Source organism: Lithobates pipiens, unplaced genomic scaffold (genome assembly GCF_037356315.1).
Source record: "Lithobates pipiens isolate NorthernLeopardFrog02 unplaced genomic scaffold, aLitPip1_a1.2 Scaffold_8, whole genome shotgun sequence".
Classification (NCBI taxonomy): Eukaryota; Metazoa; Chordata; class Amphibia; order Anura; family Ranidae; genus Lithobates; species Lithobates pipiens.
In genome coordinates this window covers 242,121,865-242,147,062 of record NW_027507903.1, presented here as the reverse complement: position 1 = coordinate 242,147,062, position 25,198 = coordinate 242,121,865, and the positions used below count along the sequence as shown (strand labels likewise).

Genomic DNA, 25,198 nt, shown 5'->3' with positions numbered 1-25,198 from the left:
ACCCTTTTATCTAAATGTGCAAGGCAAAGGGATGGCTTTTGTAGGCAATCTAGGCAGGCAAATGTTCCTAGATCCACCTGCTTTTTTTTATCAAAGTCAGCTTGCCATTTACTTATATTCACTTTTCTAGTATATTTTCAAAAGTGTGCGCCCCATAAAGAGGTATGAGTATTTTTACTGTGCTGAGTAGGGCTGCAATAATATAGATGACCTGCTTGGCACATGTTAACCAGTCTGGAGTGGTGGTGCCTAAAAGACTTTCCTTTTCCTTCCAAGCACCAAACCAGACACGTTGGCTTTTACACTTTTAGATGCTGTAGGATTTTTACCTCTGTCCTTTTTGCACTTTTTTTAAAATTGTATTTTATTGTAAGTTATACAGAGTAATAAAAGTACAAAGTTTAACAGTTGATCAACATATGAGTAGACATGTGATAAGCAGGTTATCGTATTAATAGAAGGTATACAGAAGACATTTAAGAATCAGTTGAGTACATCTAACAAAGGTTTAGCAATTAAAGGTAAACGTTTGTTTTGTGTTGTTTTTGACAGGTATTTGAGCAAAGCTATGGTCAATTGTGTGTGGACAAGGCATTAGGGTTTCAGATATGTGGTAGGGCATTCATTGGATGTAGGCATTTAGGATGTTTGAGCCAAAGATTCCAGTGCTTTTGGAATTTAGGAATTTGGCATACATAAATTCCATCAGGCAGTGTTTATTCAGAAGAGCAATTAGCTCTAGGGGGGTGGGGGTTTTCCAATTTTTGGCAATAGCTAGTTGAGTAGCAATAAATATGTGGGAGATGACCGTGTGGGAAGGTCGGGCCATAAATCCATGTCCAGACCCAATAGTACCATTTGAGGTGTTATGGATACAGGAGTTGGTAGAATGGAGATGAGGAGTTTAGAGAGCATAGTAGTGGGGTCCCTGGGGTCCCACAGTTTCTCTAACAGAGATTGGTGGAGGTTGGATAGAGGTGAGTTTAGTTGGTGTGAGGTACCAGTTGTGAAATAACATTTGGACAGTTTCCCAATGTAGCACATATCTTGAGATTTTAAAAGGTGCTTGAAGTGAGTGGTACTATTGTTGGGAGGTGTAGGAGCATTCTAGTAGCTTTTCTCATTTTAACATCCCTGGGGTCATAGAAGTGTGGCAGGTATCAGTGATGAGTCTGTAGAAAAATGAGATCCCACGCCGATAAGGAGCATTTAGGTTGAAAAATCTTGTCAGATGCCATGGTAATAGGTTTTTGGACCATTTTACTTTAGATAGGATTGAGTGTGCCCTGAGGTATTTGAAAAAATCTTTAGCTCCAATATGCCGGGTGGTCTGTAGTTGTTGGAAGGACATGAGTGTGTGTGGCCTTCATATAGGTTTCCACTAATTGAGAAGCCTGTGGTGATCCAGTCAGAAAAATTGATGTTAGGTGTAAGAGTGTGCAGTGCTTCCAGAGGTATATGTGAGAGTAGACATAACAGGATGCCTTTAGAAGATTGTATAGTGGCTTTTCATGTCTTGATGGTATTGACAGTGTCAATGAATGAGTGATTCTCTTGGTATTGCAGGAGGAGGGCACTGAGAATCTGTTTGGGATGGGCGGTGAGTGCTGCGCTTTCTATTTGAAACCAGGTGGTTTGTTGCATGGGGTTCAACCAGACTTTGGCCTGGTCGAAAATTGTTGCTTTATAATATGCTAGGATGCCTGGTGTTCCCATCCGTCCAGAAGTGACGGGTTTGCATAGGGTGTTGCTTTTAAGACGATTTTCCACCCCAGATGAAAGTTGTTATGATAGACTGTAGATGCAATAGTTGTTTTTTGAGAAAGGGTATTGGCATAGTTTGGAACATATATAAGGCATGAGGGAGAAGATACATGTTGGCGAGGGCAATTTTACCTGCCCCGGAGACTGGGGTGTGTTGAAGGTCTTGCAAAGTTTTTTGAAGCTTAGATAACAGATTATTAAAGTTGATAGTTAGTAAACGTGAGGATGGGGTGACTAGTTGTATGCCCAAGTATGTGAGGATGGAGTTAGGGGTCCACAAGAAAGATGTCCGGACAGTGATGTCAGCTTTGGTGCATTGGTCAATGCCTATACCTAACATGTTAGATTTGGAGAAGTTAATTTTATATAAGGAGGCCCTACTAAATAAGTCTAAAGTGTGAAGGAGTGCAGAGAGTGAATTAATAGGGTCAGTCAGAGAGATGATGACATCTTCAGGGTAGAGGCATATTTTATGTGTTTTATCTCCGGTCATAATTCCTGATATGAGAGGGTCGTCACAGAAGGATTGGGCTAGGGGTTCCATGACAAGGGCTAATATTAAGGATGAAAGTGGACACCCTTGGCGTGTCCCATTAGAAATGTAGAAGGGGTCTGAGAGTAGTCCAGAAGTCATTACCCTGGCGCTGGGAGAGGAGTAGACGGAGAGTATTCCTTACAGGATAGTCCCGGAGAAGCCGGATTTCCATAAGACCGCTGTCAATTAGGACCAGTCCACCCTGTCAAACGCCTTCTCTACATCGAGAGAGATGAGCATAGCAGGTGTTTGATGATCATCCACCCACTGTAGTAGATCGATAAATCTGCGGGTACCGTCCGCTGCTTGTCTGACAGCCACAAAACCCACCTGGTCGATATGCACTAGTTGTGGGATAATGTTAGAAAGCCATGTAGCTAAGAGTTTGGCATATAGTTTAGTGTCAGCGTTTAGTAGGGAGATGGGTCTATAGCTGGCAGGCTCATCGGTTGGTTTGGCCGGTTTTGGGATAGTGGCATTAGTGGCATAAGTTGAAGGAGTGACATAGATGTGGGGTAAGGAGCTTAGAGAAGGTTTTATAGTACTCATTGCTGAACCCGTGAGGGCCTGGAGCTTTATGAAGTGGTAGGGCGGCAATGTCTGTTTCTACTTCTGATGGGGAGAATGGAGTTGACAGGTGATGTAACTGGTCCTGTGATAGTGGGGGAAGGTGTATGTCTTTCAGGAAGTTATCTATGTCAGCGGAGGAGGGTGGTGGGGTGGAATTGGTTAGATTTTATAATATAGAGTACTAGGAGCGGAATTGATCTGCAATGTCTTTAGGATTGGTAAGTCATGTACCGACATGGTCAGTAAGGTATGGGACTATAGTTTGTGTTAGTTTGCGTTTAAGTTGCCTGGCTAGAGATGCTCCAGGTTTGTTGTGTTGTGAATAGGATTGTAGGCGGAGGCGTTTAAGGTGGTAGTTAAAGTTTGTGTGGAGGTGGGCACTGAGAGCTTTTCTAGTTGTATGTAGGTCAGAGCTAAGCAGGGGGGAGGGTTGAAGTTTCTTTTTTTTTTTTTTGAATATGCGTATTTGCTCTAGAAGTTTGTTTATGGTGGTATTGTATTTTTTTTCTCGTGGGCCCCCATCTTAATCAGGAGGCCTCTGATGTAGACCTTGTGGGCATTCCACAGTGTGGTGGGGTTGTTTATAGACCCGACATTGGTTGTAAAATACTGTTGCAGTTCAGTAATAGAGATATTAAGACCTCCAGATGGCGGCATTTAGAATTATGAATCTGCCCTCAGGGTCTATTTCAGTGTGAAATGGTTGGAAGTTAACCGAGGAGTGTATGGCGATCATAACCCCCGCTTTTATCTTGGTGGAGTTGGTGAAGTAACATTGTGGGTATTGTTTGTGGGTACAGGAGGGGGGTTTGCTGTATGCATAATATGTCAGAAGTTTGGGCTAATGATTCCTTCCATAATTAATTTTGTTTATAAGCAGAATTTAAGCCTTTTGCGTTGATGGAAGTAAAGGTGATAGACATCTTGGCTAGTATTTAGTGGGAGTATAGGGATTACGCTTTCAGTTGTCGCACACAGATAGATGTAAGAGGTGTTAGACCTGTAATAGTATTTTTATATATATATATATATATATATATATATATATATATATATATATGTGTGAAAAACAACAAAAGAACTGTAACGTGATTGGCACTTTTTCCTTCTTGGGGGGAAAGAGTAAGGAGCACAGTCGGTATTACGCTCATCAGGGACAATTGTTGAGATGAGAGAATGCAGGCTTGTTTGTTAAAAAATTTCAGGGGGCACCTTGTGCCTCGAAGACCTAGGAAGTTTTTACCTGTGGGTGGTAGCAGAGGTGTTGCGCTGATATCCTGGGTTTGTGTTAATGGTCGCAGAAGTAGAGGGTCAAGCGGTGGTGAGGTAATTAATTAATGCAATTAATTAATGCAATTAATGCAGTTAAGCATTCGTTCGATTCCATCTTTAGGTGTGAAGATGTTGGTGTTTTGGTTCTGGTATGTGACTTCTCTCTGATCATTTATGTGACTTGTACAATGTTGAGTGATCTTTCTTCTGAAGTCATATGCCTGAGGAAGGGTCCCTATGCGGTCCCAAAATGTTGCCTTTCTATGTGATCAAAAAAGAATAAACAAACTTTGCACTATTTAACAAGCTTTTCAGTTTGCTGGAGGCATATTTCATCTATATTGTACATTAGTGGGTGATCCCTCCTGTTTTTGATCATTTATGTGATTTGTACAGTGTTGGGAAAATTGCTCTGATGTTTTAAATGACTTGTTGGTGTGATCTCTCTTCTCTCTGATCATTGATATGACTTGTAGAATCTCAGGGTAATCTCCGTGATCATTTATATGATTTGTGCAATGTCTGAATAATTGGTTCTCTATCTGATAATGTATTTAACTTAATGTCAATGTAAGCACTCTTCTCTCTGATTATTATGTGAATTCTGCAATGTCATACTCTGAATGGTCTAAATTTATCAGTGGTGTATCCCAAGGTTCAGTGTTGGAACCCTTACATTTGTATATATTTATAAATGATATAGTGTCTGGGATTAAAAGTACTATTTCAGTGTTTGCAGATGACACCAAGCTATGCAGTGGAATAAGGTCCTTACAGGATACCCCCAATTAACAAGCCAACCTCAATGCACTGTTTAATTGGGCAAGTGTGTGGCAAATGAGGTTTAATGTTGATAAATGTGAAATTATGCACTTGGGGGCTAAAAACATGCATGCATCATACAAACTAGGAGGAGAACAGCTGGGGGAGTCAATGGCAGAGAAAGATCTGGGTGTTCTGGTAGATCATAAGCTTAATAATAGCATGCAGTGTCAAACCGTGGTTTCCAACAAGCAAAATCCTTTCATGTATTAAGAGAGGTATGGACTGCAGAGAGAGAGAGAGAGAGAGAGCTATCATTTTGCCCCTGTGCAAATCATTCACCTCATCTGGAATATGCAGTTCAGTTTTAGGCACCAGTTTACAAAAAGGATATTGGGGAACTGGAGAAAGTGCTGAGAAGGGCAAACAAACTGATAAGAGGCATGGAGGAGCTCAGCTATGAGGAAAGATTAGCTGAATTATTTCTCTCTTGAAAAGTGGAAGTTAAGGGGGGATAAACATGTATAAATACATAAGTGGTCCATATAGTAACTTGGTGTTGAGTTATTCACTTTAAGGTCATCGCAGAGGACAAGGGGGCTCTCTTTACATCTAGAGGAAAAGAGATTTAATCTTCTTCACAGTAAGCCCTTGTACACACGATCTGAGATTCCGCCGGAATGTGTCTGATCGGAGCGTTTTGTTGGATATTCCGACTGTGTGTGGTCTGCATCGGACTGTTTCCGTCGGAATATCCGTCGGACCAAATTTTCCAACTTGCCAGAAATATTTTCTGACAAAATGCTCCGATCGGACATACTCCGATCATGTGTAGAGAATTTCCGATCGGACAAAGTGCCACGCATGCTCAGATCAAATTCCTACATCAAAGCTATTGGCTACTAGCCTGAACGTAGTCCCATTGTAACAAAATTATGTCATCACGTTCCGAACGATCGGATTTTCCGACAACTTTGTCCGACCGTGTGTATGCAACAGTTTCGGACAAGAGCCGTCGGACAAAATCCAACAGATTTGGTTGTCGGAATCTCCGACCATGTGTACAAGGGCTAAGAGCTGTGAACATGTGGACTAGACTTCCTCAAGAGCTGGCTCTGCCCAGCTCAGTAGATTGTTTTTTAAAAAGACCTGGATTCTTTCCTAGATACATATTATATAACGGGATACTAATACCTATGAGTAAACTTGATCCAGGCAATATCTGATTGCCTTTTGGGGGATTAGGAAGTATATTTTCCCCCTGCTGGAGCAAATTGCATCATGCTTTATTGTTTTGTTTCCTTCTTCTTGATTAACTGTGGGTATAGGATTGTGTTTACAGGATTGTATATTTTTTTCCTTCTATTAGTTGAGCTGGATGGACTTGTGTATGTTTTCAACCAGATTAACTATGTAACTATGTAATGTCAGGGTGATCTTTCACCTATCTGATCATTTATCTATCTGACTTGTACAATTTTGGGATTGTGATTTCTCTACTCTCTGATTACTTAACGACTTATACTATAATGTGGTGATCGCTCTTCTATCTAATTATTTATATAACTTATACAATTTTGGGGTGATCTCTCTTTTCTTTTATCATTATGTGACTTGTACAATGATCTCTTTTCTATCTGATCATTTATATGATGTGTACATTTTTTGGGGTTATTGTTTTTTATTTTGATCATTTGTGTAACTTGAAAAATTTTGGGGCTGAACTCCTTTCTCTACAAATTTGTATATGACTTGTACAATGTTTGCTCTTCTCTTTGATCATTTATATGACTTAAAAATGTTGAGGTTATCTCTCTTCTGCCTGATCATTTATGTGACTTATGCAACGTTGGGGTGATTTCTCTTCTCTCTGATCATTATTTTTTTGGCTTGTGCAATGCTAGGGAGCCTTCTTCTATCTAACCATTTATATGACTTGTACATAGTCAGAGTGATCTTTTTTCTCTCCAATCATTGATATGACGCACAATCTCGGGGTGATCTCTCTGTTTATCTGACAATTTCTATGATAATGTCAGGGATATTGCTTCTTTATCATTTAAATGACTTGTATAATCTCAGGGCAATCTCCTCTCTATGATGAACATTTATATGATTTGTATATTGTTGGAGTGATTGCACCTCTCTCTGATCTTTTATGGGACTTGTAAAATGTTGGTATTATTGTTCTTCTCTCTTTTCCCGTATGTGAATTGTACAATGTCAAAGTGATCTTTTTTCTCTCTGATCATTGATATGACACGCACAATCTCGGGGTGATCTCTGTCTATCTAAAAATCTCTGTGACAATATTGGGGATATTGCTGTTTTATAATTTAAATGACTTGTACAATCTCAGGGCAACCTTCCCTCTCTCTGATCATTTATATTATATGTGCAATGCTGGTATTATTACTCTTCTCTCTGATTGCGTATGTGACTTGTACAATGTCAAGGTGATCTTTCTTCTATCTGGTCATTTTTGTGACTTCTGCAATATCTGTTTTAATGCTTTTCTCACTGATCATTTATGTGACTTGTACAATGTTGGAGTGATTATTCTATCTGATCAAATTTATGACTTGTACAATGTTGGAGTGATCTCTCTCCTCTCTGATCATATATGTTTTTTACATTGTTGGGTTGATTTACCTTCTCTATAATCTGTTATGGGACTTTTACAATGTCAGGTTGATCTCTTTTCTATCTAATCCTTTATATGCTCCAATGCCAGGGTGACTGTTCTTTCTATTAATTTATGTGATATGTGTAATGTTGGGCTGATCTCTCATCTCCGATCATTTATATGACTTGTACAACATTCAGAATTTGATCATTCTTCTCTCATCTTTTCTGACTTGTACAAAGTTAGGGTGGTCTCTCTTCTCTATGATCATTGATATGACCTGTACAATATCAAGGTGATCACTCTTGACAATGCCGTCTCATTATTATTCTTCTTTCAGCTCAGTGTTAGTTAAAATGGTCATCTGTATTCACTACATGATAAGACTACACTTATACAGTAGATGCAAGCATAAACACACAGCGGACAACCTAATGTGAAGCTTATATCACTTTTATTGGTATTGAATGATACATGCAAACAGAGAGTTACTGTATGTAAACGATTTACACATGGAGTAAAAAAACACATAATATTTCTTATTACATTGTAACTGAAATAGCAGAACTGTCCAATAACACAGTATTGAACTCCCATGTTATATACAAACTGGAAATGTTGCAACAAGTATAAACACAACAAACCAAAAAAGCTTAAAAATATTCTCATTGTGCTTGGTTTCCACTTTTGTGAAAGAAGAAAAGAAGACCATTGCTACATTTGAAACGGGATTAGGAATATGATAATTCTGGATTATTTACCCCAAGTTCTCAAGACAGAAAGATAAGTGCAGCATTAACATACAAATCTGTTAAACAGTGGAGGAGTAATACTACGTTTCTCCTAATTTGATAAAAAAAAGTTTGACTTAGGTACATATATTCAAGTAGAGTTTTACATCAAATGTTTCCATAAACCCAAGAGGCATCTGTCTTGAAATAAAAATAACTCAACTCTTTTCATGTATAAGTATAGGAATGTGCTTTATTATTGGGATCATTGCTAAATCTCCAATGTATTAAAAATGATAAAATGGTAAATGCTGTTTTTTTCTTTTATTGCAGCTGTTGGGCATTATGTATAAACAAGCGCAACCTGATCACTGCTGAATATTTATTGTGCCCACACCTTGATCCCAACAGAGACCTTTTTTGAACGAAGCTTGAAAGAGGTCAATAATAATTGTCAAATACCACTTTTTTGGTGTCCATAAGTGATTTAAAACATTTGTAAGTTTTATGTGAAAACCATTTTGTGTTGCATTACTTATCATATTTGTACCCAGAAATTATTATCATTAGGCATTGACTTGAGAAGATGCTGAGCTCTGGATGAAGGGCTATGCATTTGAAACTATGCAAGGGTTAATTTTTTTTCTTAATTTTGCCTAACACTGTTGATCCAGTATTAGAAATCCAAATTCCTACTTCCCAGACCTGGTAAGACTAGAATTAAAGTAAACTTTTATGCTCAGTTAAAGGCCCACTCCTTCCAAAACCACTAACTCATGAGTGGACACTGGTCTGCAGAATCAACAAGTAGAATTTGATATTATTTGTGCCCTTTAGATGAGAACTATTCCTGTTGGTATTATATATTTTTTCCCTTTCCTGGACCCAATCTAAAATTAAAAAGCTATCATAATATTAGGCATATCACACTGACCATATCAGAAGACTAATAAATCTAGAGATATGGACAGCTGAATTATCTGTAAATCTTGACTTACCAGTAAGAGTCAAAGGGCAAATAGACAGTTCACTTTGCAATGTGAGTTGCACTTTGCCAGGGAATTTCTCCAAAGCCTTGTGAATGCAGTGACATTTTATTTTGCAAAGAATACCCAATCACATGCAAAGAAACAAAAACAAATTTTTGCATACACATGATTGGATTATGGACATCAGCAGAGCTTCACTTCATTCACTAAACTCTGGGATAAAATCCTCTTGCAAAAGAAACAGTCTGTTTGATTTTAGTAAATCAACCCCTATGTCTCCATATGGGTCAGTGATGCTGCCCATCTGAATAAAAGACTAGTAGAAACACTTACAAGTCAGGAAGGGAAATGTGAAATTTGAATTAAGAGAAGGCAAGTTGTGTATATAACTTCACCTTCCTATATCTCTGCATCATTTTTACATGCAATTACCGCTGAAAGCAAGCTCTGATTATCTATTTTTGCTGGGTTTGTAATCCAAAGTTTTTGACAAATTTACTTAGAAAGTAAAGGAGAATCCAACAGAGAGAATAACATAATGCAATTATCACCACTAATTGGGCGATCTGGGAATTCAGACACATGATCTTACCATTTCAGCTGTTTGGTACCAAACAGCTAAAAAAGAGCCAATGGATGACTGAAAACACTAGCATACATCCATAGCTAAATATAATTTTGAAGGCTCCTTTGATGTCCCACCTAAATTAATTTTATATAGATATACAATAGTGAAAACACCTTCACAGTGATAGAAAACAATAATATAATTAAAGTCTTAACACCCTTTGCAGTATGGTGTTTGGCAGTTGACTGGAAACTCTATTAACATTAAATTCTGTATTTATCAAATACACTGTTTTTATGTAACTGTATTTATTAATGCATATTAAAAATATAAGTGATATTTAAATAAATATGATTAAATATAATTTAAAAGCAAATGGTTGCTACAGTAAATCACTTAAAGCTACATATCAAACTCACATGTAACAAGTTTTAGAGCTCCTGTCTTGTAATTCTGAGGCTATATACTATTTCACTCATCCTTTTTTAACAGAAGTAGACATCAAACAACATACAGAATTGGTACTAACTAAAGTGCATACGATGTTGCAAGCAGTCTTATGCAGAGACTCTGTAGGTTATGATAGGCTTAAGCCTGGTACACACTGGGTTGAACAAAAACAAAATCTCAGCTCTAGCCACTGTACTAATGATACAACGTTACTACAATGATCTCCCTCACTGAGCTGTTGTGTTCTGACATGGGGGATGCCCCCCCTGCCAGAACACTCTGATCAGAGCTCTCTGCCAGCGCTCTCAGAGCTAAGGCTGTTAATCATAGGCTGTGCATTTTGAAGCACCACTAATCGGGTGCTTAAAAAAAACATCCCTGCCGATGTAATTCAGGCGCCCGGCATCCTGAAAGGGGCTGGACGCCTGCATAGGGGGTTGGCCATGGCGGCCGTGGATAGATTCATGCTATGCATGACTCTATCCATGATACATATAGGGGGTGGCGTGGATGGAGGGCTTATGTAGTAGTTTAGTGCAGTGAACAAAGGTGTGGTGCATCACACTGACCAAGGGAAATTACATTGTTCCATGCATGCTACACCTTTGACATGCTTTTCTTTGTTGGGATGCACCTTACATCCCGACTTATTGCCGTACAATTAATAAGGACCCATGTGTTACGGAAGTTGCTTTGTGAGCTGTACTGTTGCATCCAGTGTAATTGTTCTTCATGCTAAATGGACTCATTAAAGTAGGATCAATGGTTATTAGAAAATCAGGGACTCATAGAATGGACACCATGTGCTTGAGGCTACAGTAATTAACCTATAAATCAAGGCCGTCTATTTAGATAATGCATCAGAAGCAATACACCGAACTGTGGCTGTACATTTATGTTTTATGGCAATTTAAAAAATTATCACCCTAATTTTTTACCTAATTTTAATAATATTAGGACCTGTTTTATAGAATTCAGTTTACTCTGGCTTGTTGCATTTGCCGTTTACTGCTATAACTATTGCACAAAGTAGCATAACAACAAATACATACATATGTAACCCTTCCATGCATCTAAGGCGTGTAAAGCCTTTGTAGAAGCTCTCTGTTAGCAGTCACTGAACCAGGATGCTCATTTAACTAGTAAATAATGTGCGGAGTGCTGACCATTAGGCAATGAATATCCTAATTACCATGGTAACCAAATCTCCAACACATTTAACAAACCTTTGCTGGAAAAAGCTCATATGTATGACCCAGATTCAATCTCTAGTGTTCTGTATGCCATTTAATGTGTCAGGATGAGCGAATGAGTGAATTTAAGGTCATTAAAAAAAAACCTTCGATAATATATTACATAGCTTTATTAGGCTATACTTTAATACAAAAATATCTTTAGTATAAATCTGTATAGCAGATATAAAGCTCTTTATAAAGCTGTTGATACAAACATACACAGTTAATAAAAAACATTCATTTTCTTTTAGAATGCTGCAATTAATGACATAAATCAAAATGTCAAAGTGCTATATTTTACATTGTGAAGTCAATACCATAACATGTAAGCACATGCTTAATATCTACATATTACACATTATAGAAATGTTATATTTGTAGCTTGGTGACTAAATGCTACAAAACACATTGGCTAATGTCATAATGCTTTACCATTATTAATTATCAGCACCATTTCTTAGGTGCCAGCAATATATATCAAATCTCCCATGTTAAATTTGAAATGATACTAAGTTTTATATAGCTTATATTGAAGTTCTATGATCCGCTTTGGTCACTTAATTCCTCAAACCCACAATACAATGGCAGTATTCCTTTATAGGACTAATAAGCCTAAAATACAAGTTTCCATAAAGTAAATGTTTGCAGCGATATATGGAGACCACCATAGCTCTATCTGAACATGCTAGACGCTTGTTTATCACATTGGTCCTCCGATCTCAATACTTTGAGTCACTGCCCTGGAACACATATCTAAACAAGGAATTATTACTTCTTTGGCTTTCTTGATCTGCAAACTTGTTCCATGACATTGATTCACAAAGCAATAAAGCCAATGGGTGTACAAAATTGTCAGGCAATTAGCATTCCCAAAAAGGTGTAAGCAATGAGAGACTCTTATTTCTTTCATTTAGGCTGCTTTCAAAAGGAGTAGTTTTTAAAGTGATTTTACAGGCATTTTTGATGTGAACCAGTTTGAAGGTAGTCAAAGGCCGCGTACACACGGGCGGATTGTCTGCCCAACTTAGTCCGCTGAACAGTGTTTCAGCGGACAATCCGCTCGTGTGTGGGCTTCAGCGGACTTTTTCAGCGGATTATCTGACGAACAAAGTCTTACGGAATTTCCGTAAGACAGTCTGTCCAAACTTGGTTTCAGCGGACAGTCCGCTCGTGAGTAGGCTAGTTCGACAGACTAAGTTTGGCGCATGCTTAGAAAGGATTTACACGGCGAAGGTTGCATTGCAGTGTATTGGACGTCAAATTTTTCGTCCCCTCGTACGTGCCTTACACGTCATCGTGCAAGCTTTCAGCGGACTGTCTGCTCATCGTGTGTGGTCAAGTCCGTTCATGCAAATTTTGAACGGACTGTCTGTCGGATTGTCTGACGAACTTAGTTGGCCAGACAATCCGCCCGTGTGTACGCGGCCTTAGACAGAAGGGTTAGTAATACAAACCCCAGTATGTATGTAAAAGACCTTATGCTTGTAATTCATTGAAGATATTATTCCTATGTTATATACCAATTTAGGCTGAAGGAGATTTGTCAGTGGCATTTGACAGTATTCATTATTACTCTGCTTAACAGTAAGTGTGTTGAGAAAATACTTCCTTACAGGGCCACCTTTACCATATATTTCTGGGTAATGGTAAACTTGTGTTTAATGTCCAATAAGTTCTTCAATTCAAAGTTGTATTTTAGGATTACTGTCCTTTCATCTGAAAACATTATTTAGTAAACTTATTGCATTAGTAAACTCCTACCATTAGTAAATCCCCAAAGGTGCAGCATCTACAGAAAATAGTTATGTTTTAGGAGTTAAGGAGATTGGGGATGGGAAGTTAACACAGCAGGGGAAAGGTATGTTGGTGAAAAGCGTCAAATCCAAAGCCCTGATTCACCAAGCTGCACTAACACCTACCCTAACATTGCTTAAAGAGGTTGTAAACCTCAGAAAAAAACAAAAAACAAAAAAACATGCAAGACAAAGGCATAACTAGCTCATTATGAAATACTTACCTTAGAAGGATGCCCTGAATCGGCACCGGCACACCAAGTACACAGCCGATATCTTTCAGTTGCTTCTGGGTTTGCTGGCTCCAGCGCTGTGATTGTCTGGAGCCACGATGACGTTACTCCTGCGCATGCACGTGGGAGCCGCCGGTCACAGCACAGGCCGTTTCTTCAGTGCGCATGCGCCGATGACAACGACAGCAGCGTATATAGTGAATATCTCCTAAACTGTGCAAGTTTAGGACATATTTACAGTACCTGCAGGTAGGCCTTATTACAGGCTTTCCTGTCGGTACAAGTGGTGCAACAAAGTTTACAACCACTTTAAGGCTTGCTAAAGTGACCTCTCAAAAAATATTACTGTATATCTTTTTGAAGTCTGCTTAGCAAATTTAGGTGCCACCACAGTTGATGAGTTGGACTTAAAGTATAATTAAAGGCAAAACTTTTTTTTAGTTTTGGACAGAATGGAAAGGGGTTATTTTTTTTATTTCAGGTACTTATATAGTACTGTCAATTTACACAGCGCTTTACATATATATTGTACATTCACATCGGTCCCTGCCTTCAAGGAGCTTACAATCTAAGGTCCCTAACTCACATACATACACATACTAGGGCCAATTTAGACAGGAGCCAATTAACCTACCAGCATGTTTTTGAAGTGTGGGAGGAAACCCACGCAGGCACAGGGAGCAAATGCAAACTCCAAGCAGGTAGTGCTGTGGTTGGGTTTCAAACCCACAACCCTAGTGCTGCTAGGCGGAAGTGCTAACCACTTAGCCACTGTGCTGCTCAGGACTAGAACACTAGCCATTTTTTATTGCTGTCTGTGCCCCCTCCCCCCCCTCCTTAAAGAGATTCACCCTCTCTTTTTGTCCTGTTTACCATTATCACTGAAAGTGAAAGTAAAAGAAATTCACACATTTTGGGTTGTCCCTAGAAAAGTAATAGTGGAAAATCTTCCAATAGGGACACTAGTTCTGATGACCTAGCGGTCCCCAAGAAATTCCCTGCATTTTCAGAGATTTCCTCTCACTTCCTGTTTGACTATGGGTCAGGAAGGGACAGGGGTTATAACCCTATTTTACTCTATCCAAAATAATACAAAAAAAAAGTTTTGCCAATAAGAGACTTAAACACTTTTTTTCGTTCCCACTACACCTTCTTGAGGTTATTATATTGCTTCACCTACTTGGCAGGTAGTTGTAACTGTAACTAGCTGTGCACGTTACAAATGCTATGCCCCAAATTTTGACATACAACCCCCAATGTGCATAAAAGCCATTCAGCGTAATGTAAAATGCCCAGTAAGCATCAATAATGCATGGAATGGTATAAGTATTAAGGCAAGGTAGTGTTTTACATTTTTAAATGAGATCAATCCTGTGTTTATCCATAAAACACATTTTTCATTTAAATGGAAACACGTAAGTGCCATGGCATCCTTTTTTATAAGGTATGCTCACTATATATTTTTTTTATCATTTTAAAAATATTGTTCCTAGCCAAAGGCTGTTTGAAAGATGTGATTAAATAATATATGCATTGCTGAGATGTCAATGTTCAAATATTTCCGACACATTGACCCAATATAAAGCTTCATTCATTACAATGACAGATTTTTTATCCCTAACATCAGTTTTAACTGGAAAATAAAAACATTCTGTAGCAGTATTAGTTAAACTGTCTATAAACAAATACATATATTTACATATTTTATGAGGACGTAATGTACAGTTAAATTACATATACCTTACAAAATAGCCAAGCGAATAAATTACAGAAGACAGACAACATGGCTGGCGATACATAGTGCTCTAGAACATGTAGCTTGAGTCAGATTTTAACAGAGGACTTTAGGGATTTAATGTCTTGCATATACATTCTCTGTAAGAGAAAACAATTTAGTGAATATCTAGAAGAATAAAATATATATATGTATATATTTTCTTATTTACAGTTGAAACACTCACCTCTGTGATATTCTGGATTCACATTCTCGTATATTGGGAATAAAGGGTTGTCCTGTTCATTGCGCAGCTTTCTGGCTCTCAACACATCTCGCATGCACTGATGTAGATACAAATACTGACACTGGGAAGAAGAATATAAGGCATACTATTTTATTAGAGACATGAAATACTTTCAGTATATAATAATGTCAAAATTGTTTGAGTATATAAATAGCTTTCAATAAACCAATTCTTAACTAATAGTGTGTTGGCTTACACTGGAAAGCATCGGTTCCCCTTCCCCCCTTCACTTACTGATGTTTTGTTATTTTTCATATTTATATTTCATTATTGTATTACCCTGTTATTTTCATTTTTATACTTCCTGTAAACCTATTCCTCCTGAAGAAGCGGTTGTTATCTGCAAAACATGTAATGGAGTTGGTCTATGCTCATTGTCGACCTACTGTATCTCCTTTTCCATCTTGGAGGTGATTAAGTGTCAGTGCAACACATGTATAAACCCTTTCAATGTCACTGTATGCTAATCAAAATTCCTGTATTTTTGTATGTTAATATCTTGTCCTTTGATACATATATATTTTTTTATATAAATAAAAACGTATATTTTACTTCATGTGTACTTGTGCTGGGTATCAAGAAAGTCCATTCTTCGTTTCCTTGGAGACTATTATGGGTAATGTCTCCCTTTCTTGCTTTACATATTACTAGGATGAAGGTACCCCCCTATGGTATATGATTTCAATCCCCTAAGAGGCCTTGCTCTTGTTTACTCATAACTAAGAGATTAATAATGAAAAAATGAACCCAATGTTATCACTGTGTCTTAAAAGAAATCTCTTATAAAAACTGTATGTTAGCATTGCTGACTTTTTTTCTTGAAAATGCTAGTTATTTGTCTGTTATGCTGATCACGTAGCATCATTACCAGGAACAAATCTACCAATCAATGTGATGTTTTCGCCAATTACATTTACTACATAACTGTGGTGACTGGCCAGCTAGTGGTTAACCACATAGTTTAAAAAAAAAAATTATAATTGGACAGTGCAATTCCTGGGAATAAAGAGACATAAAACCTTATGACATTCACATTGGGCAAAGAGATGATTTAGCTGATTTGCACTTGGCAATGTTTGGTTGATCTATTTCTCCTCCACACTAAGGGCAGAAACAAAAGCAAAGGTAGGCAGTGCTATGTCAGACCAGAAAACCCTTTTCCTATTTGCAATACATATTGTAGGGTCTCCAAAACTTTTGATCATCTCCAGAAACAAGTCACATTTTCTGCACTGTGTAACAAAGTGTACTAGCCTGTAATACCCCTTTAAAATATCTTTTATATTATTTTTAAGACAGATAGAGCTTTCTTTTGGTAGCATTTAGTAACTGCTAGACTTTTTTGATGTTTTGTTATGCAAATGATAAAAATACAGAAAAATGTGAACAAAATAACTATTTTCTCTTCTCTGTATCAATAAAAGTATAAAGTAAAAATGCCAGGACAGTACAAAATCCCCCCCAATACCTCTCCTGTGCCAATTTTTTGGGGAAATTAAAAACAATGTGTTGGTATTGAGGTGGTTCAAACTTGAATCATGGTAATTGTGCACTAGATACATAAAATGCACAGGTTACACACAGTATAATGGGGGGGGGGGGGGGGGTAGAGTTAATGTACAGGTCACATACAGTGAGAGTGTGGAGAAGAAGAGGATAATGTAAGATGTGCAGGATAAGAAGGATGAATAGGTCACTGCAGAGACAGCATGGAGATTAAACAAACCCAGAACGACTGCTTCTGAAAAAGAACTACTGCTTCTGAAAAAGAACTACTAAATAATTTGGGTGGCACAGTGGTGTAATGGGTAGCACTCTCACCTAGCAGTAAAAAGGGTCGCTGGTTTGAATCCAGACCACGACACTACCGGCCTGGAGTTTGCAATGTACAGGGATAGGGATGGACTGGTGTCTTTATTCAACCTTATTAACTATGTAACTATGTAATTACTATGAATGTTTCATTAACTCATTCATTAGTACCTCCTTCCTCCCCATCCTCCATTCTAAGAGGAAAGGGAGGGCTTACTGATGTAAACACTATATTGTTTACATTGGCGGTCACTGTGATTGGTCATAACCATGATCACATTGTACAGAGCTCATAAGATCAGCTCTGCACACAGTGTCTGTCAACTGCTATTTATAAACGACGCTGCGTATATAAATCTACCACTTTGCCACTTAGTAGGTAAGAGGTTAAAGAAATATCACCTGATATTATGTTGAAACATAAGCATCAGAAACCATGTCGTTAAAGAACAAGGCATTTCAGAGCATAAACTACAAGCTTTGCAGTTTGACTACATTTTACATATGGCCACCTACCCTCTCACAGAAAAGATGTCCATAAAAGATAAAATAATAGTTTTTTGATGGAGGAATTTTTGCACCCTTTTGTGCATAAGGCCAGATGCATCAATATAAACTTTCACTTTAAATTGTCATTTTTTTAATGTGTCTTGCATTGTGAAGAAGTTATCAAATGTGCACCGACTTTATTTCTATGTGCTCTTTCTGATTCTTAGATGTTTTTATTTGTAATAATGTACAGACTACAAGCATTGCTGTGTTTCCTGTCTGACAGCTGATAAACTTCCGTCTCCATTATACAAAGGAACAAATAGATTGGAGTGGTGGTTAGATTACAGCCAGAGTGCTGATATTCTTCTTCGTACGTAAGAATGACTATCATCTCTCAGCCAGTCCCAATTCATGTCAGCCATTGACAGCTAGCATTTGTAACCTTGTACAGAAGAATGATTTTAAAAGGAAAAGTTGTATTGGGAAAGTTGTACCCAGGTAGAAATAATAAAAAAGAAAACATATCCACAATGACGGAAGAAGATATTTGTTTCTTATTGTTGAACTAAAGTTGTAGCAGACTATTTCTCTTGATCCATTACCCTCTAACCAGCCCCATCAGTTTAAGTCTAGATTATAGATTGTAAATTGTACAATCTATCTGGTAGGTATTAGTTACTGCAAAGGGAAAATGTGATGGTACTATAAAGAATGTACCTACTATTACAAATGGAAAACATAGTTCTGATAAACCCCTTGTTTCAAATAGAAAGCCTCATCTTTCATTCCCTGATATTGAATTTATGCTTAAATGCCCTTCATTTACATACAAAAAGGTAAACTTTTTTTAAAAAAGGTTGGTAATTTAAAAGCTACATTTTGGAAGTAGGTAAAATTAGATGAGATAAGACAACTTCTGGCTTCTGGAGTCTTGGGTCCTTTCAGGCCAATGGTGTCAATTCCAATTAGTAGGGATTTGGAAGAGAATGGAATAAATGTCATATTTGTGACATCTGTGTCTGTTCAGTCTTTTCCTGCATCTTGTTATGGACCCGCGTTAGATCTATGTGCAAGCACATATAAGTGGATGTGTGTCCATTTACATCCGTTTACTTCCGATCTGTCACATATAGGTTTGATAAGATGGAAAAGGAATCAAACCTTTTCTGTTTTGTTTTTTTCAGACCTAAATGGACTCGAAGGTTTTACTGTATTGGATTTTGATTCCTGTGTGGGATCAATGCTCCTGATCAAAGTATAAAACACAGAGAAAAACATACATACTGCCACTTATACCAGCCTTTGTTTATCCTTCTTCAAAAATCAAACAAAAACTGCGAAATTTCCCCGCTTATAATCAATTTAAAGTGGTTGTAAATCCTTTCATATACCCAGTGTCCTTGGGTGATATACAGAGATGAAACAAATCCTTCTACATAAACTTTATCTGTCTATCGCCAACCCTCTCTGCTCTACAACCGTTCAAAGTCCAGAATTTATAAGCTTCTCTGGGAATTCAGGAAAAAGGGGGTGGAGAGCTGAAATTACACTCTGCAGAGCTCAGCGAGGAGAGTTCTGAGAGCCGATTGGAGGGAAGGGACACACCCCCCTCCACACAGCACACAGGAACAGAGCTGAGGCTGTCAATTTGCTGGAGGTCCATCCCTGTCACCATTTTTCTCTTGGTGTCAGGAAAAAATTGCCAGAAATGGTTCATGCTGCTAGCAGAGGAACGAAGCAGCAGACAGAAATGACACTTAGCGCTTTTAATTGAGACAAGTACACACTATAGAGGGATATGCTGTCTTCATATTTCATGTCTGAGATTTACAACCACTTTAAGGGAAAATGAGGGACTCACTTCTATCAATCTCATTAAGATGGTGTCCTCAAAACTAAGTAGTAGCTACACCAACAAAGGATGGAAAACTCCCTAATGAGTCAACCATCTAAAGAAGTTCCATATGAGAACAGCTGTGGTTTTTCCAACAAGTAAACTTTATAACAAAATAACACAATCAAACAAAAAATAATGGATACATAGCAAAATAAACTTCCACCATTCACCATAAAAACAAGTGACAACGTTGTCAAATGTGGTACCAATGCCCAGGCTTTTTTTTATCTTTCTGCAAGATGTGGAAGCCATCATTGTCCCAAATTGGTTAAATCACCTCTGTCCTACTAAAATATGCCGTGACACCTAGGACTTCTCTAAAGAAAAACTGACACTCGTTCCTGTATTTTCTGTGGAATCTATCCAATGTTTTCTCTGCCAAACCCCAGTGTGATTTATTACAATACAAAATGTTCTAAGTGTTACTTGCATAAAATTTGCTTCCATTTAACAGTTAATAATATAGTGAAATTGCTTGATTTGCATTGACGCCATTACAATGCATGGTAAATGAATACCTTCTCGATGCAATGATACTCAATTGTATTGTTAATGTACAAAAACATTCTCTAAAATTAACTTAGTTATACCATTATAACACAGAAAATAGAATTTTCTTCTAGACTTAAATATAAAGAGTGTAAAATTCTCAGGAAGAAATGTTTGTGTGATGGTTGGGGTAAGATGTGTTATTATAGAAAAGTGCACTGTGCCTGGGAATACTGAATGACACTCCACTTTTCTAGATATCTTTTTGTGTGCTAAAGCTGAATATTTATGCAGAGTGGAAGAAGACAAAGTTAAAATGTAAGCTGTTGATAGAGAAGATGTTTGCACAATAAATTGGGAAAAATGGTTCATTAATCAGTTATGTAACAAAAGGGAGGTAATGTATACTGATATTAGATGGTACTTTATTCATGTAATTGATAGAACAGCCTAACATTCTGAAAGTGTTAGCAGATGAAGAAAATGACTAAGCTGTGATCAGAGATGTAGCCATGGCGTTATCAGTTTTGTCTGCATACAAAATATAATTGCATTTATTCAAAAAGCTATTTATTCTGTAATGGCATTCTCCAAATTAAAGCCCAACTCCAGTAAAAAACGTTTGAACAGAATGATGAAGGACTAGAACCCCTGTCGGGTTTCTATTGATCAAATGATAAAGTGCTGGCTCTTTTGCTGTTAAAGTGGTTGTAAAGGCAGAAGTTTTTTTTTATCTTAACTACTTTGATACAAGGCATTTTTAACTCCTCCCTGCTCAGGCCGTTTTTCAGCGATGTCGTACTTTAAATGACAATTGCGCAGTTATGCTACACTGTACCCAGTTTTCTTCACAAAAATAGAGCTTTCTTTTCGTGGTATTTAATCACCACTGTTTTTTTTATTTTTTGCTAAGAAAACAAAAAAAAACCTCAAAAAGTTTTTTTCTCCTTCACTGATGTGCGCTGATGGGGCTGCACTGATGAGGTGGCACTGAAGGGCACTGATGGGGTGCCACTGATGAGGAGGCACTAATGTGTAGCACTGATGGGCACTGATAGGTGGCATTGATATGCAGCACAAATGAGCACTGATAGAAGCACGGATGGGCACTGATAGGCACTGATAGGTGGCACTGATGGGTGGCACTGATGGGAACTGATGTACAGCACTAATGGGCACTAATGGGCGGCACTGATGGGCAGACACCGATGGTCACTGAAAGGCAGCTCTGATTGGCATACTGATGGGCACAGATTGGTCTCAGTGATCAGCACAGACTGGTGTCACTAATGGGCACAGACTGGTGTCACTGATGGGCACAGACTGGTGTCACTGATGGGCACAGAGTGGCATCACTAAAGGCGCACTGCTAGGGCTGCATTGTAATCAGGGCACTGATGATCAGTGCCCTGATTACCTTTACAAATTTTCCCTGTGAGGAGATACCGCTGATTGGCTCTCCTCTCCTCAGACTCTGTCAGTGTGAGGCAAGGAGAGCCGATAAATGGTACTTCCTTGTTTACATGTGATCGGCTGTGACTGGACACAGCTGATCACTTGGGCAAAGAGCCGCAGCTCTTTTCAGAAATCGGGGTCGCACTGTGTCCCAGGAACACAGCGCCCTCAATCGCTGCATGCCTCCGCAGGCATGCAATCTTGACTAAACTGGGTGCTGTCATATGACGCAGAGCCACACTACTCTGCTCTGCCATCATTTGATGGTGGGTGGGCGTGGTTAATGCATTCTATGCGCTAAGATAAAAACCTTCTGTGTGCAGCAGTCCTCCTCAGCCCCCCTAATACTTACCTGAGCCCAGGGGTGGACTGACTATTCGGGTACTTGGGCACTGTCCGTGGGCCCGGGATCAGTAGGGGGCCCCATGAGAGGCTCTCCCCATCCTCAGAGGTGCCCACAGCTTTACTCTTAAGGAAGAAGAAGTTTGAGGCAGGAGGAGGCAGTGAACCATGATGCTGTGGCTCATGGCGGTGGCTACTGCAGCATTGGGAGAGGTGTGACTTCTGCTGGCTGGGATAAGATGGTTGGCAGAGCCATGGGGATGAAGTCAGCCACTTCGGCCACTTCTCCTCCCAAGGGGGTCAGTGGAGGGGCGGGGCCATGGGGGGGATAGCAAGTCTGTGCTGAAGAGAGGCAACAGAGTCACCAAGTAGCAACCTACCTTGTATGCAGGTCAGTGATCACCAGGCTGCCAGAAGCTTAGTGTCTTTTTTCTATATTAGACAGTATGCAATAGCCGGTGTGATAGTGACTGTGCTCATACACTAGGTGCTATATTACCGATATATACAGTAACACTGATATCTGTACACTGAGTGACACTTAGTGTACAGATATCAATGTTATATATAGATAATAGCACTCAGTGTACCAAGGGCAGACTGACCATTCAGGCACTAGGGCACTGCAATGGTCTGGGGCCTGGGCCCACAGGAGGGTGCAGACAACAGGGAGAGGGGGACAATTGCAGGACAATACCCAATGTCTGTGTCTTTCCCTGCAGTGGCCGAAAGCTGGCTTCTCTCTCTCCCTCCCCCTGCCTTTCAGCTGCTGTAAGGTGAGACACAAACACAGGGCACCGTTCTACTGCACAAATTCCCCTTTCTGCCCTGCCTATATCTGATATATCTGTGCGCCCACCTGTGTGCCCGGGCCCCCCTCCCACAGTTCTGCTGGCCTACCTGTTCCACCAGTTGCTGCAGATAAACAGGGGGATGTGTCAGGAAGTGATCGGTAGAAGGGGCCAGTACATATGTCTTGAACCAGGCGCTTCCTTTAGTGAATGGACACAGTATGTGGTACTGATCACTCTTGAGTCCATTCATAACTGAGGCATGGTAAAATGTGTTTACTATACTTCAGTTTATGAATGAACAGGAGCCTCTGTCTCCTGTTCATTCATCTGCACTGCAGCTGAGGCTACAGAGAAAGGAATTGAAGAAATCCCTGTCTTCGGTTTCTTTCTCTGCCTTGGAGGTGACCCCCTGGCTCATACAGTGTAAATAAGCAGTTTGCTGGAGCTGTCTGTTACTCAATGTAGATGCAGCGGCTGTATAAACACAGCCGCAGGTCCTAATTTGATAAATGTGGTTTGGCCTCAAAATGCACACTATCTGTGTTGGGGGACATACACATTAGGAGCTGTGTTATACAGCTGCTGCATCCCTATAACATAAACTGCCTGCACACAGCAATAGCCACATTAAAATAAACACTGATTCACACTATACAGGCCACATCACCCAATGTGAATGAGCCCCAAGACCCCCTCCACACACAGAATTTTATTTATTATCTCAATACAGCTTTACCTTTTAGATTTAGCAGAAATTTAGTAAGTTATGTTTGTGTTCGCAAATAATATTATTAGTGTATTTTTACTGAAAACATGATTTTGATGTTTTCAGGGGGGGCCTGTCAGGTAGGTTGCATATAGCCCCATGATTTCTAACAGCAGCCCTGGCGCCCCATGAGCAGGGCCATCTTTTCACAGGGGCACCCCTGGGCACAGCCCCTGCAGTCTCCCCCCACCAACAGGCAGGCCCTTGTACTACATATGAAGAAGAAAAGAGCAGCTGTACAATCCAGGGAAAAAAGCCATATGTCCATAAAATTTGCAGCATGACCACATGGTACACAATGGCTCAGCAAATACACTTCACGCTCCTGTGCTTAGTCATTTCAGCAATAGAGCAATGATTAAGCACAGGAGTGTGAAATGCAATTGCTGAACCATTGTGTACAGTGTGGTCATGCTGCACATTTTATGGTCATGAACAAAAGTATTTGCTTTTATCCCTGGATTGTGCCGCCACTCTTTTCTTCTTCATATGCTGATCTGGTCACGGACCAGGCAGGCACCTGGGTCTATACAACAGCTAGGGGGGTTGCCTTGGAGCAGTATGTATCCAATACAGTCTTCCCTTGCACTACATAGTTAAAGGTAAATCTAAAGGATATTGAACAGCAAAAATTGTATAATATATGACCATCTTTAGTTGTAGTCATGTGCACTGGTCTATACACTGTACATAACCCATAGTCCATCTTGGGAGCAAACAAGAGAAGATGGTTATGTTCAAAAATACAATGGCACCATAGAGAGCCAACATAGCCACACACCAACAGGAAGCTGGATCACAGCAGCAAAAAAATAAAATAATAATAATAATTTAGAGATTTGGTAGCGGCTGAGAGCAATAGAATGTGTTTTTGAGGTAGAAATACATTCTTGCATAGAATTAAAGTTAACTCACTGTTTAAATACTATAGAATTGCTGAGAACACTAAAGGCTGGATTCAAGCCTCTGATTACAATATACTATTGCATTATTTCATTTTTTTCCTTTTCATTCAATTTAACCCACCAGGTCCTATGCATAGATAATTCATAATGTATACCTTGAATGAGAATGCTGTGCTTTGCCAGGCTTACCTCAGTCTGGACCATGTGAACACGGTGAAGCCGGAGATCATACACTGCCCCATAAATGTCCACTGAGTCTTTTGTATCAATTTGCTGAAGAATCCTGTCCAGAGCAATGAAGGTCCCTGTTCTGCCAACACCAGCACTGCAAACAGATCAATGAACATTAAACCTTCAATTAAATTATCAGGATATAATGTAATTCTAGATTCTATGCTATTTGGGTTTAATCTGTCTCTTTACTATACAATACAGTACATGTTATGTCAAAGCGGGACTATACTCACCTGTTCTCCAGCATTGAGATCCCCCAGCCACTGACATCTTCAGCTTGGTGGCTTCCAGGTATTGATCCCTAAACATTTTAATTGTCCAGACTGAGTTGGTTTCACTCCCGTGCATGAGCAGGAGTTTAGTCACTCGGTATTGCTGAAATTCTACACTGAGCTTCACTGTAATGCAGAAGAGACATGAGGGGGTATTTACTAAAGGCAAATCCACTTTGAATTACAAGTGG

At 39.1% G+C, this 25,198-nt stretch overlaps 1 protein-coding gene across 2 annotated transcripts in view; it reads right to left on the bottom strand.

The window, feature by feature from the left end:
- Positions 1-7,966: 7,966 nt before the first annotated feature.
- PTPRB (protein tyrosine phosphatase receptor type B) overlaps positions 7,967-25,198 on the bottom strand; it is a 196,615-nt gene continuing 179,383 nt past the window's right edge. For both annotated transcript variants that reach the window (XM_077468731.1, XM_077468732.1), the window contains 3 exons: positions 24,691-24,826; positions 15,490-15,610; positions 7,967-15,403 (listed from right to left, as the gene is read on the bottom strand). In XM_077468731.1, coding sequence (XP_077324857.1) covers positions 15,381-15,403; positions 15,490-15,610; positions 24,691-24,826 — 280 coding nt within the window. In that variant the 3' untranslated portion in view covers positions 7,967-15,380. The remainder of the gene's footprint in view (positions 15,404-15,489; positions 15,611-24,690; positions 24,827-25,198) is intronic.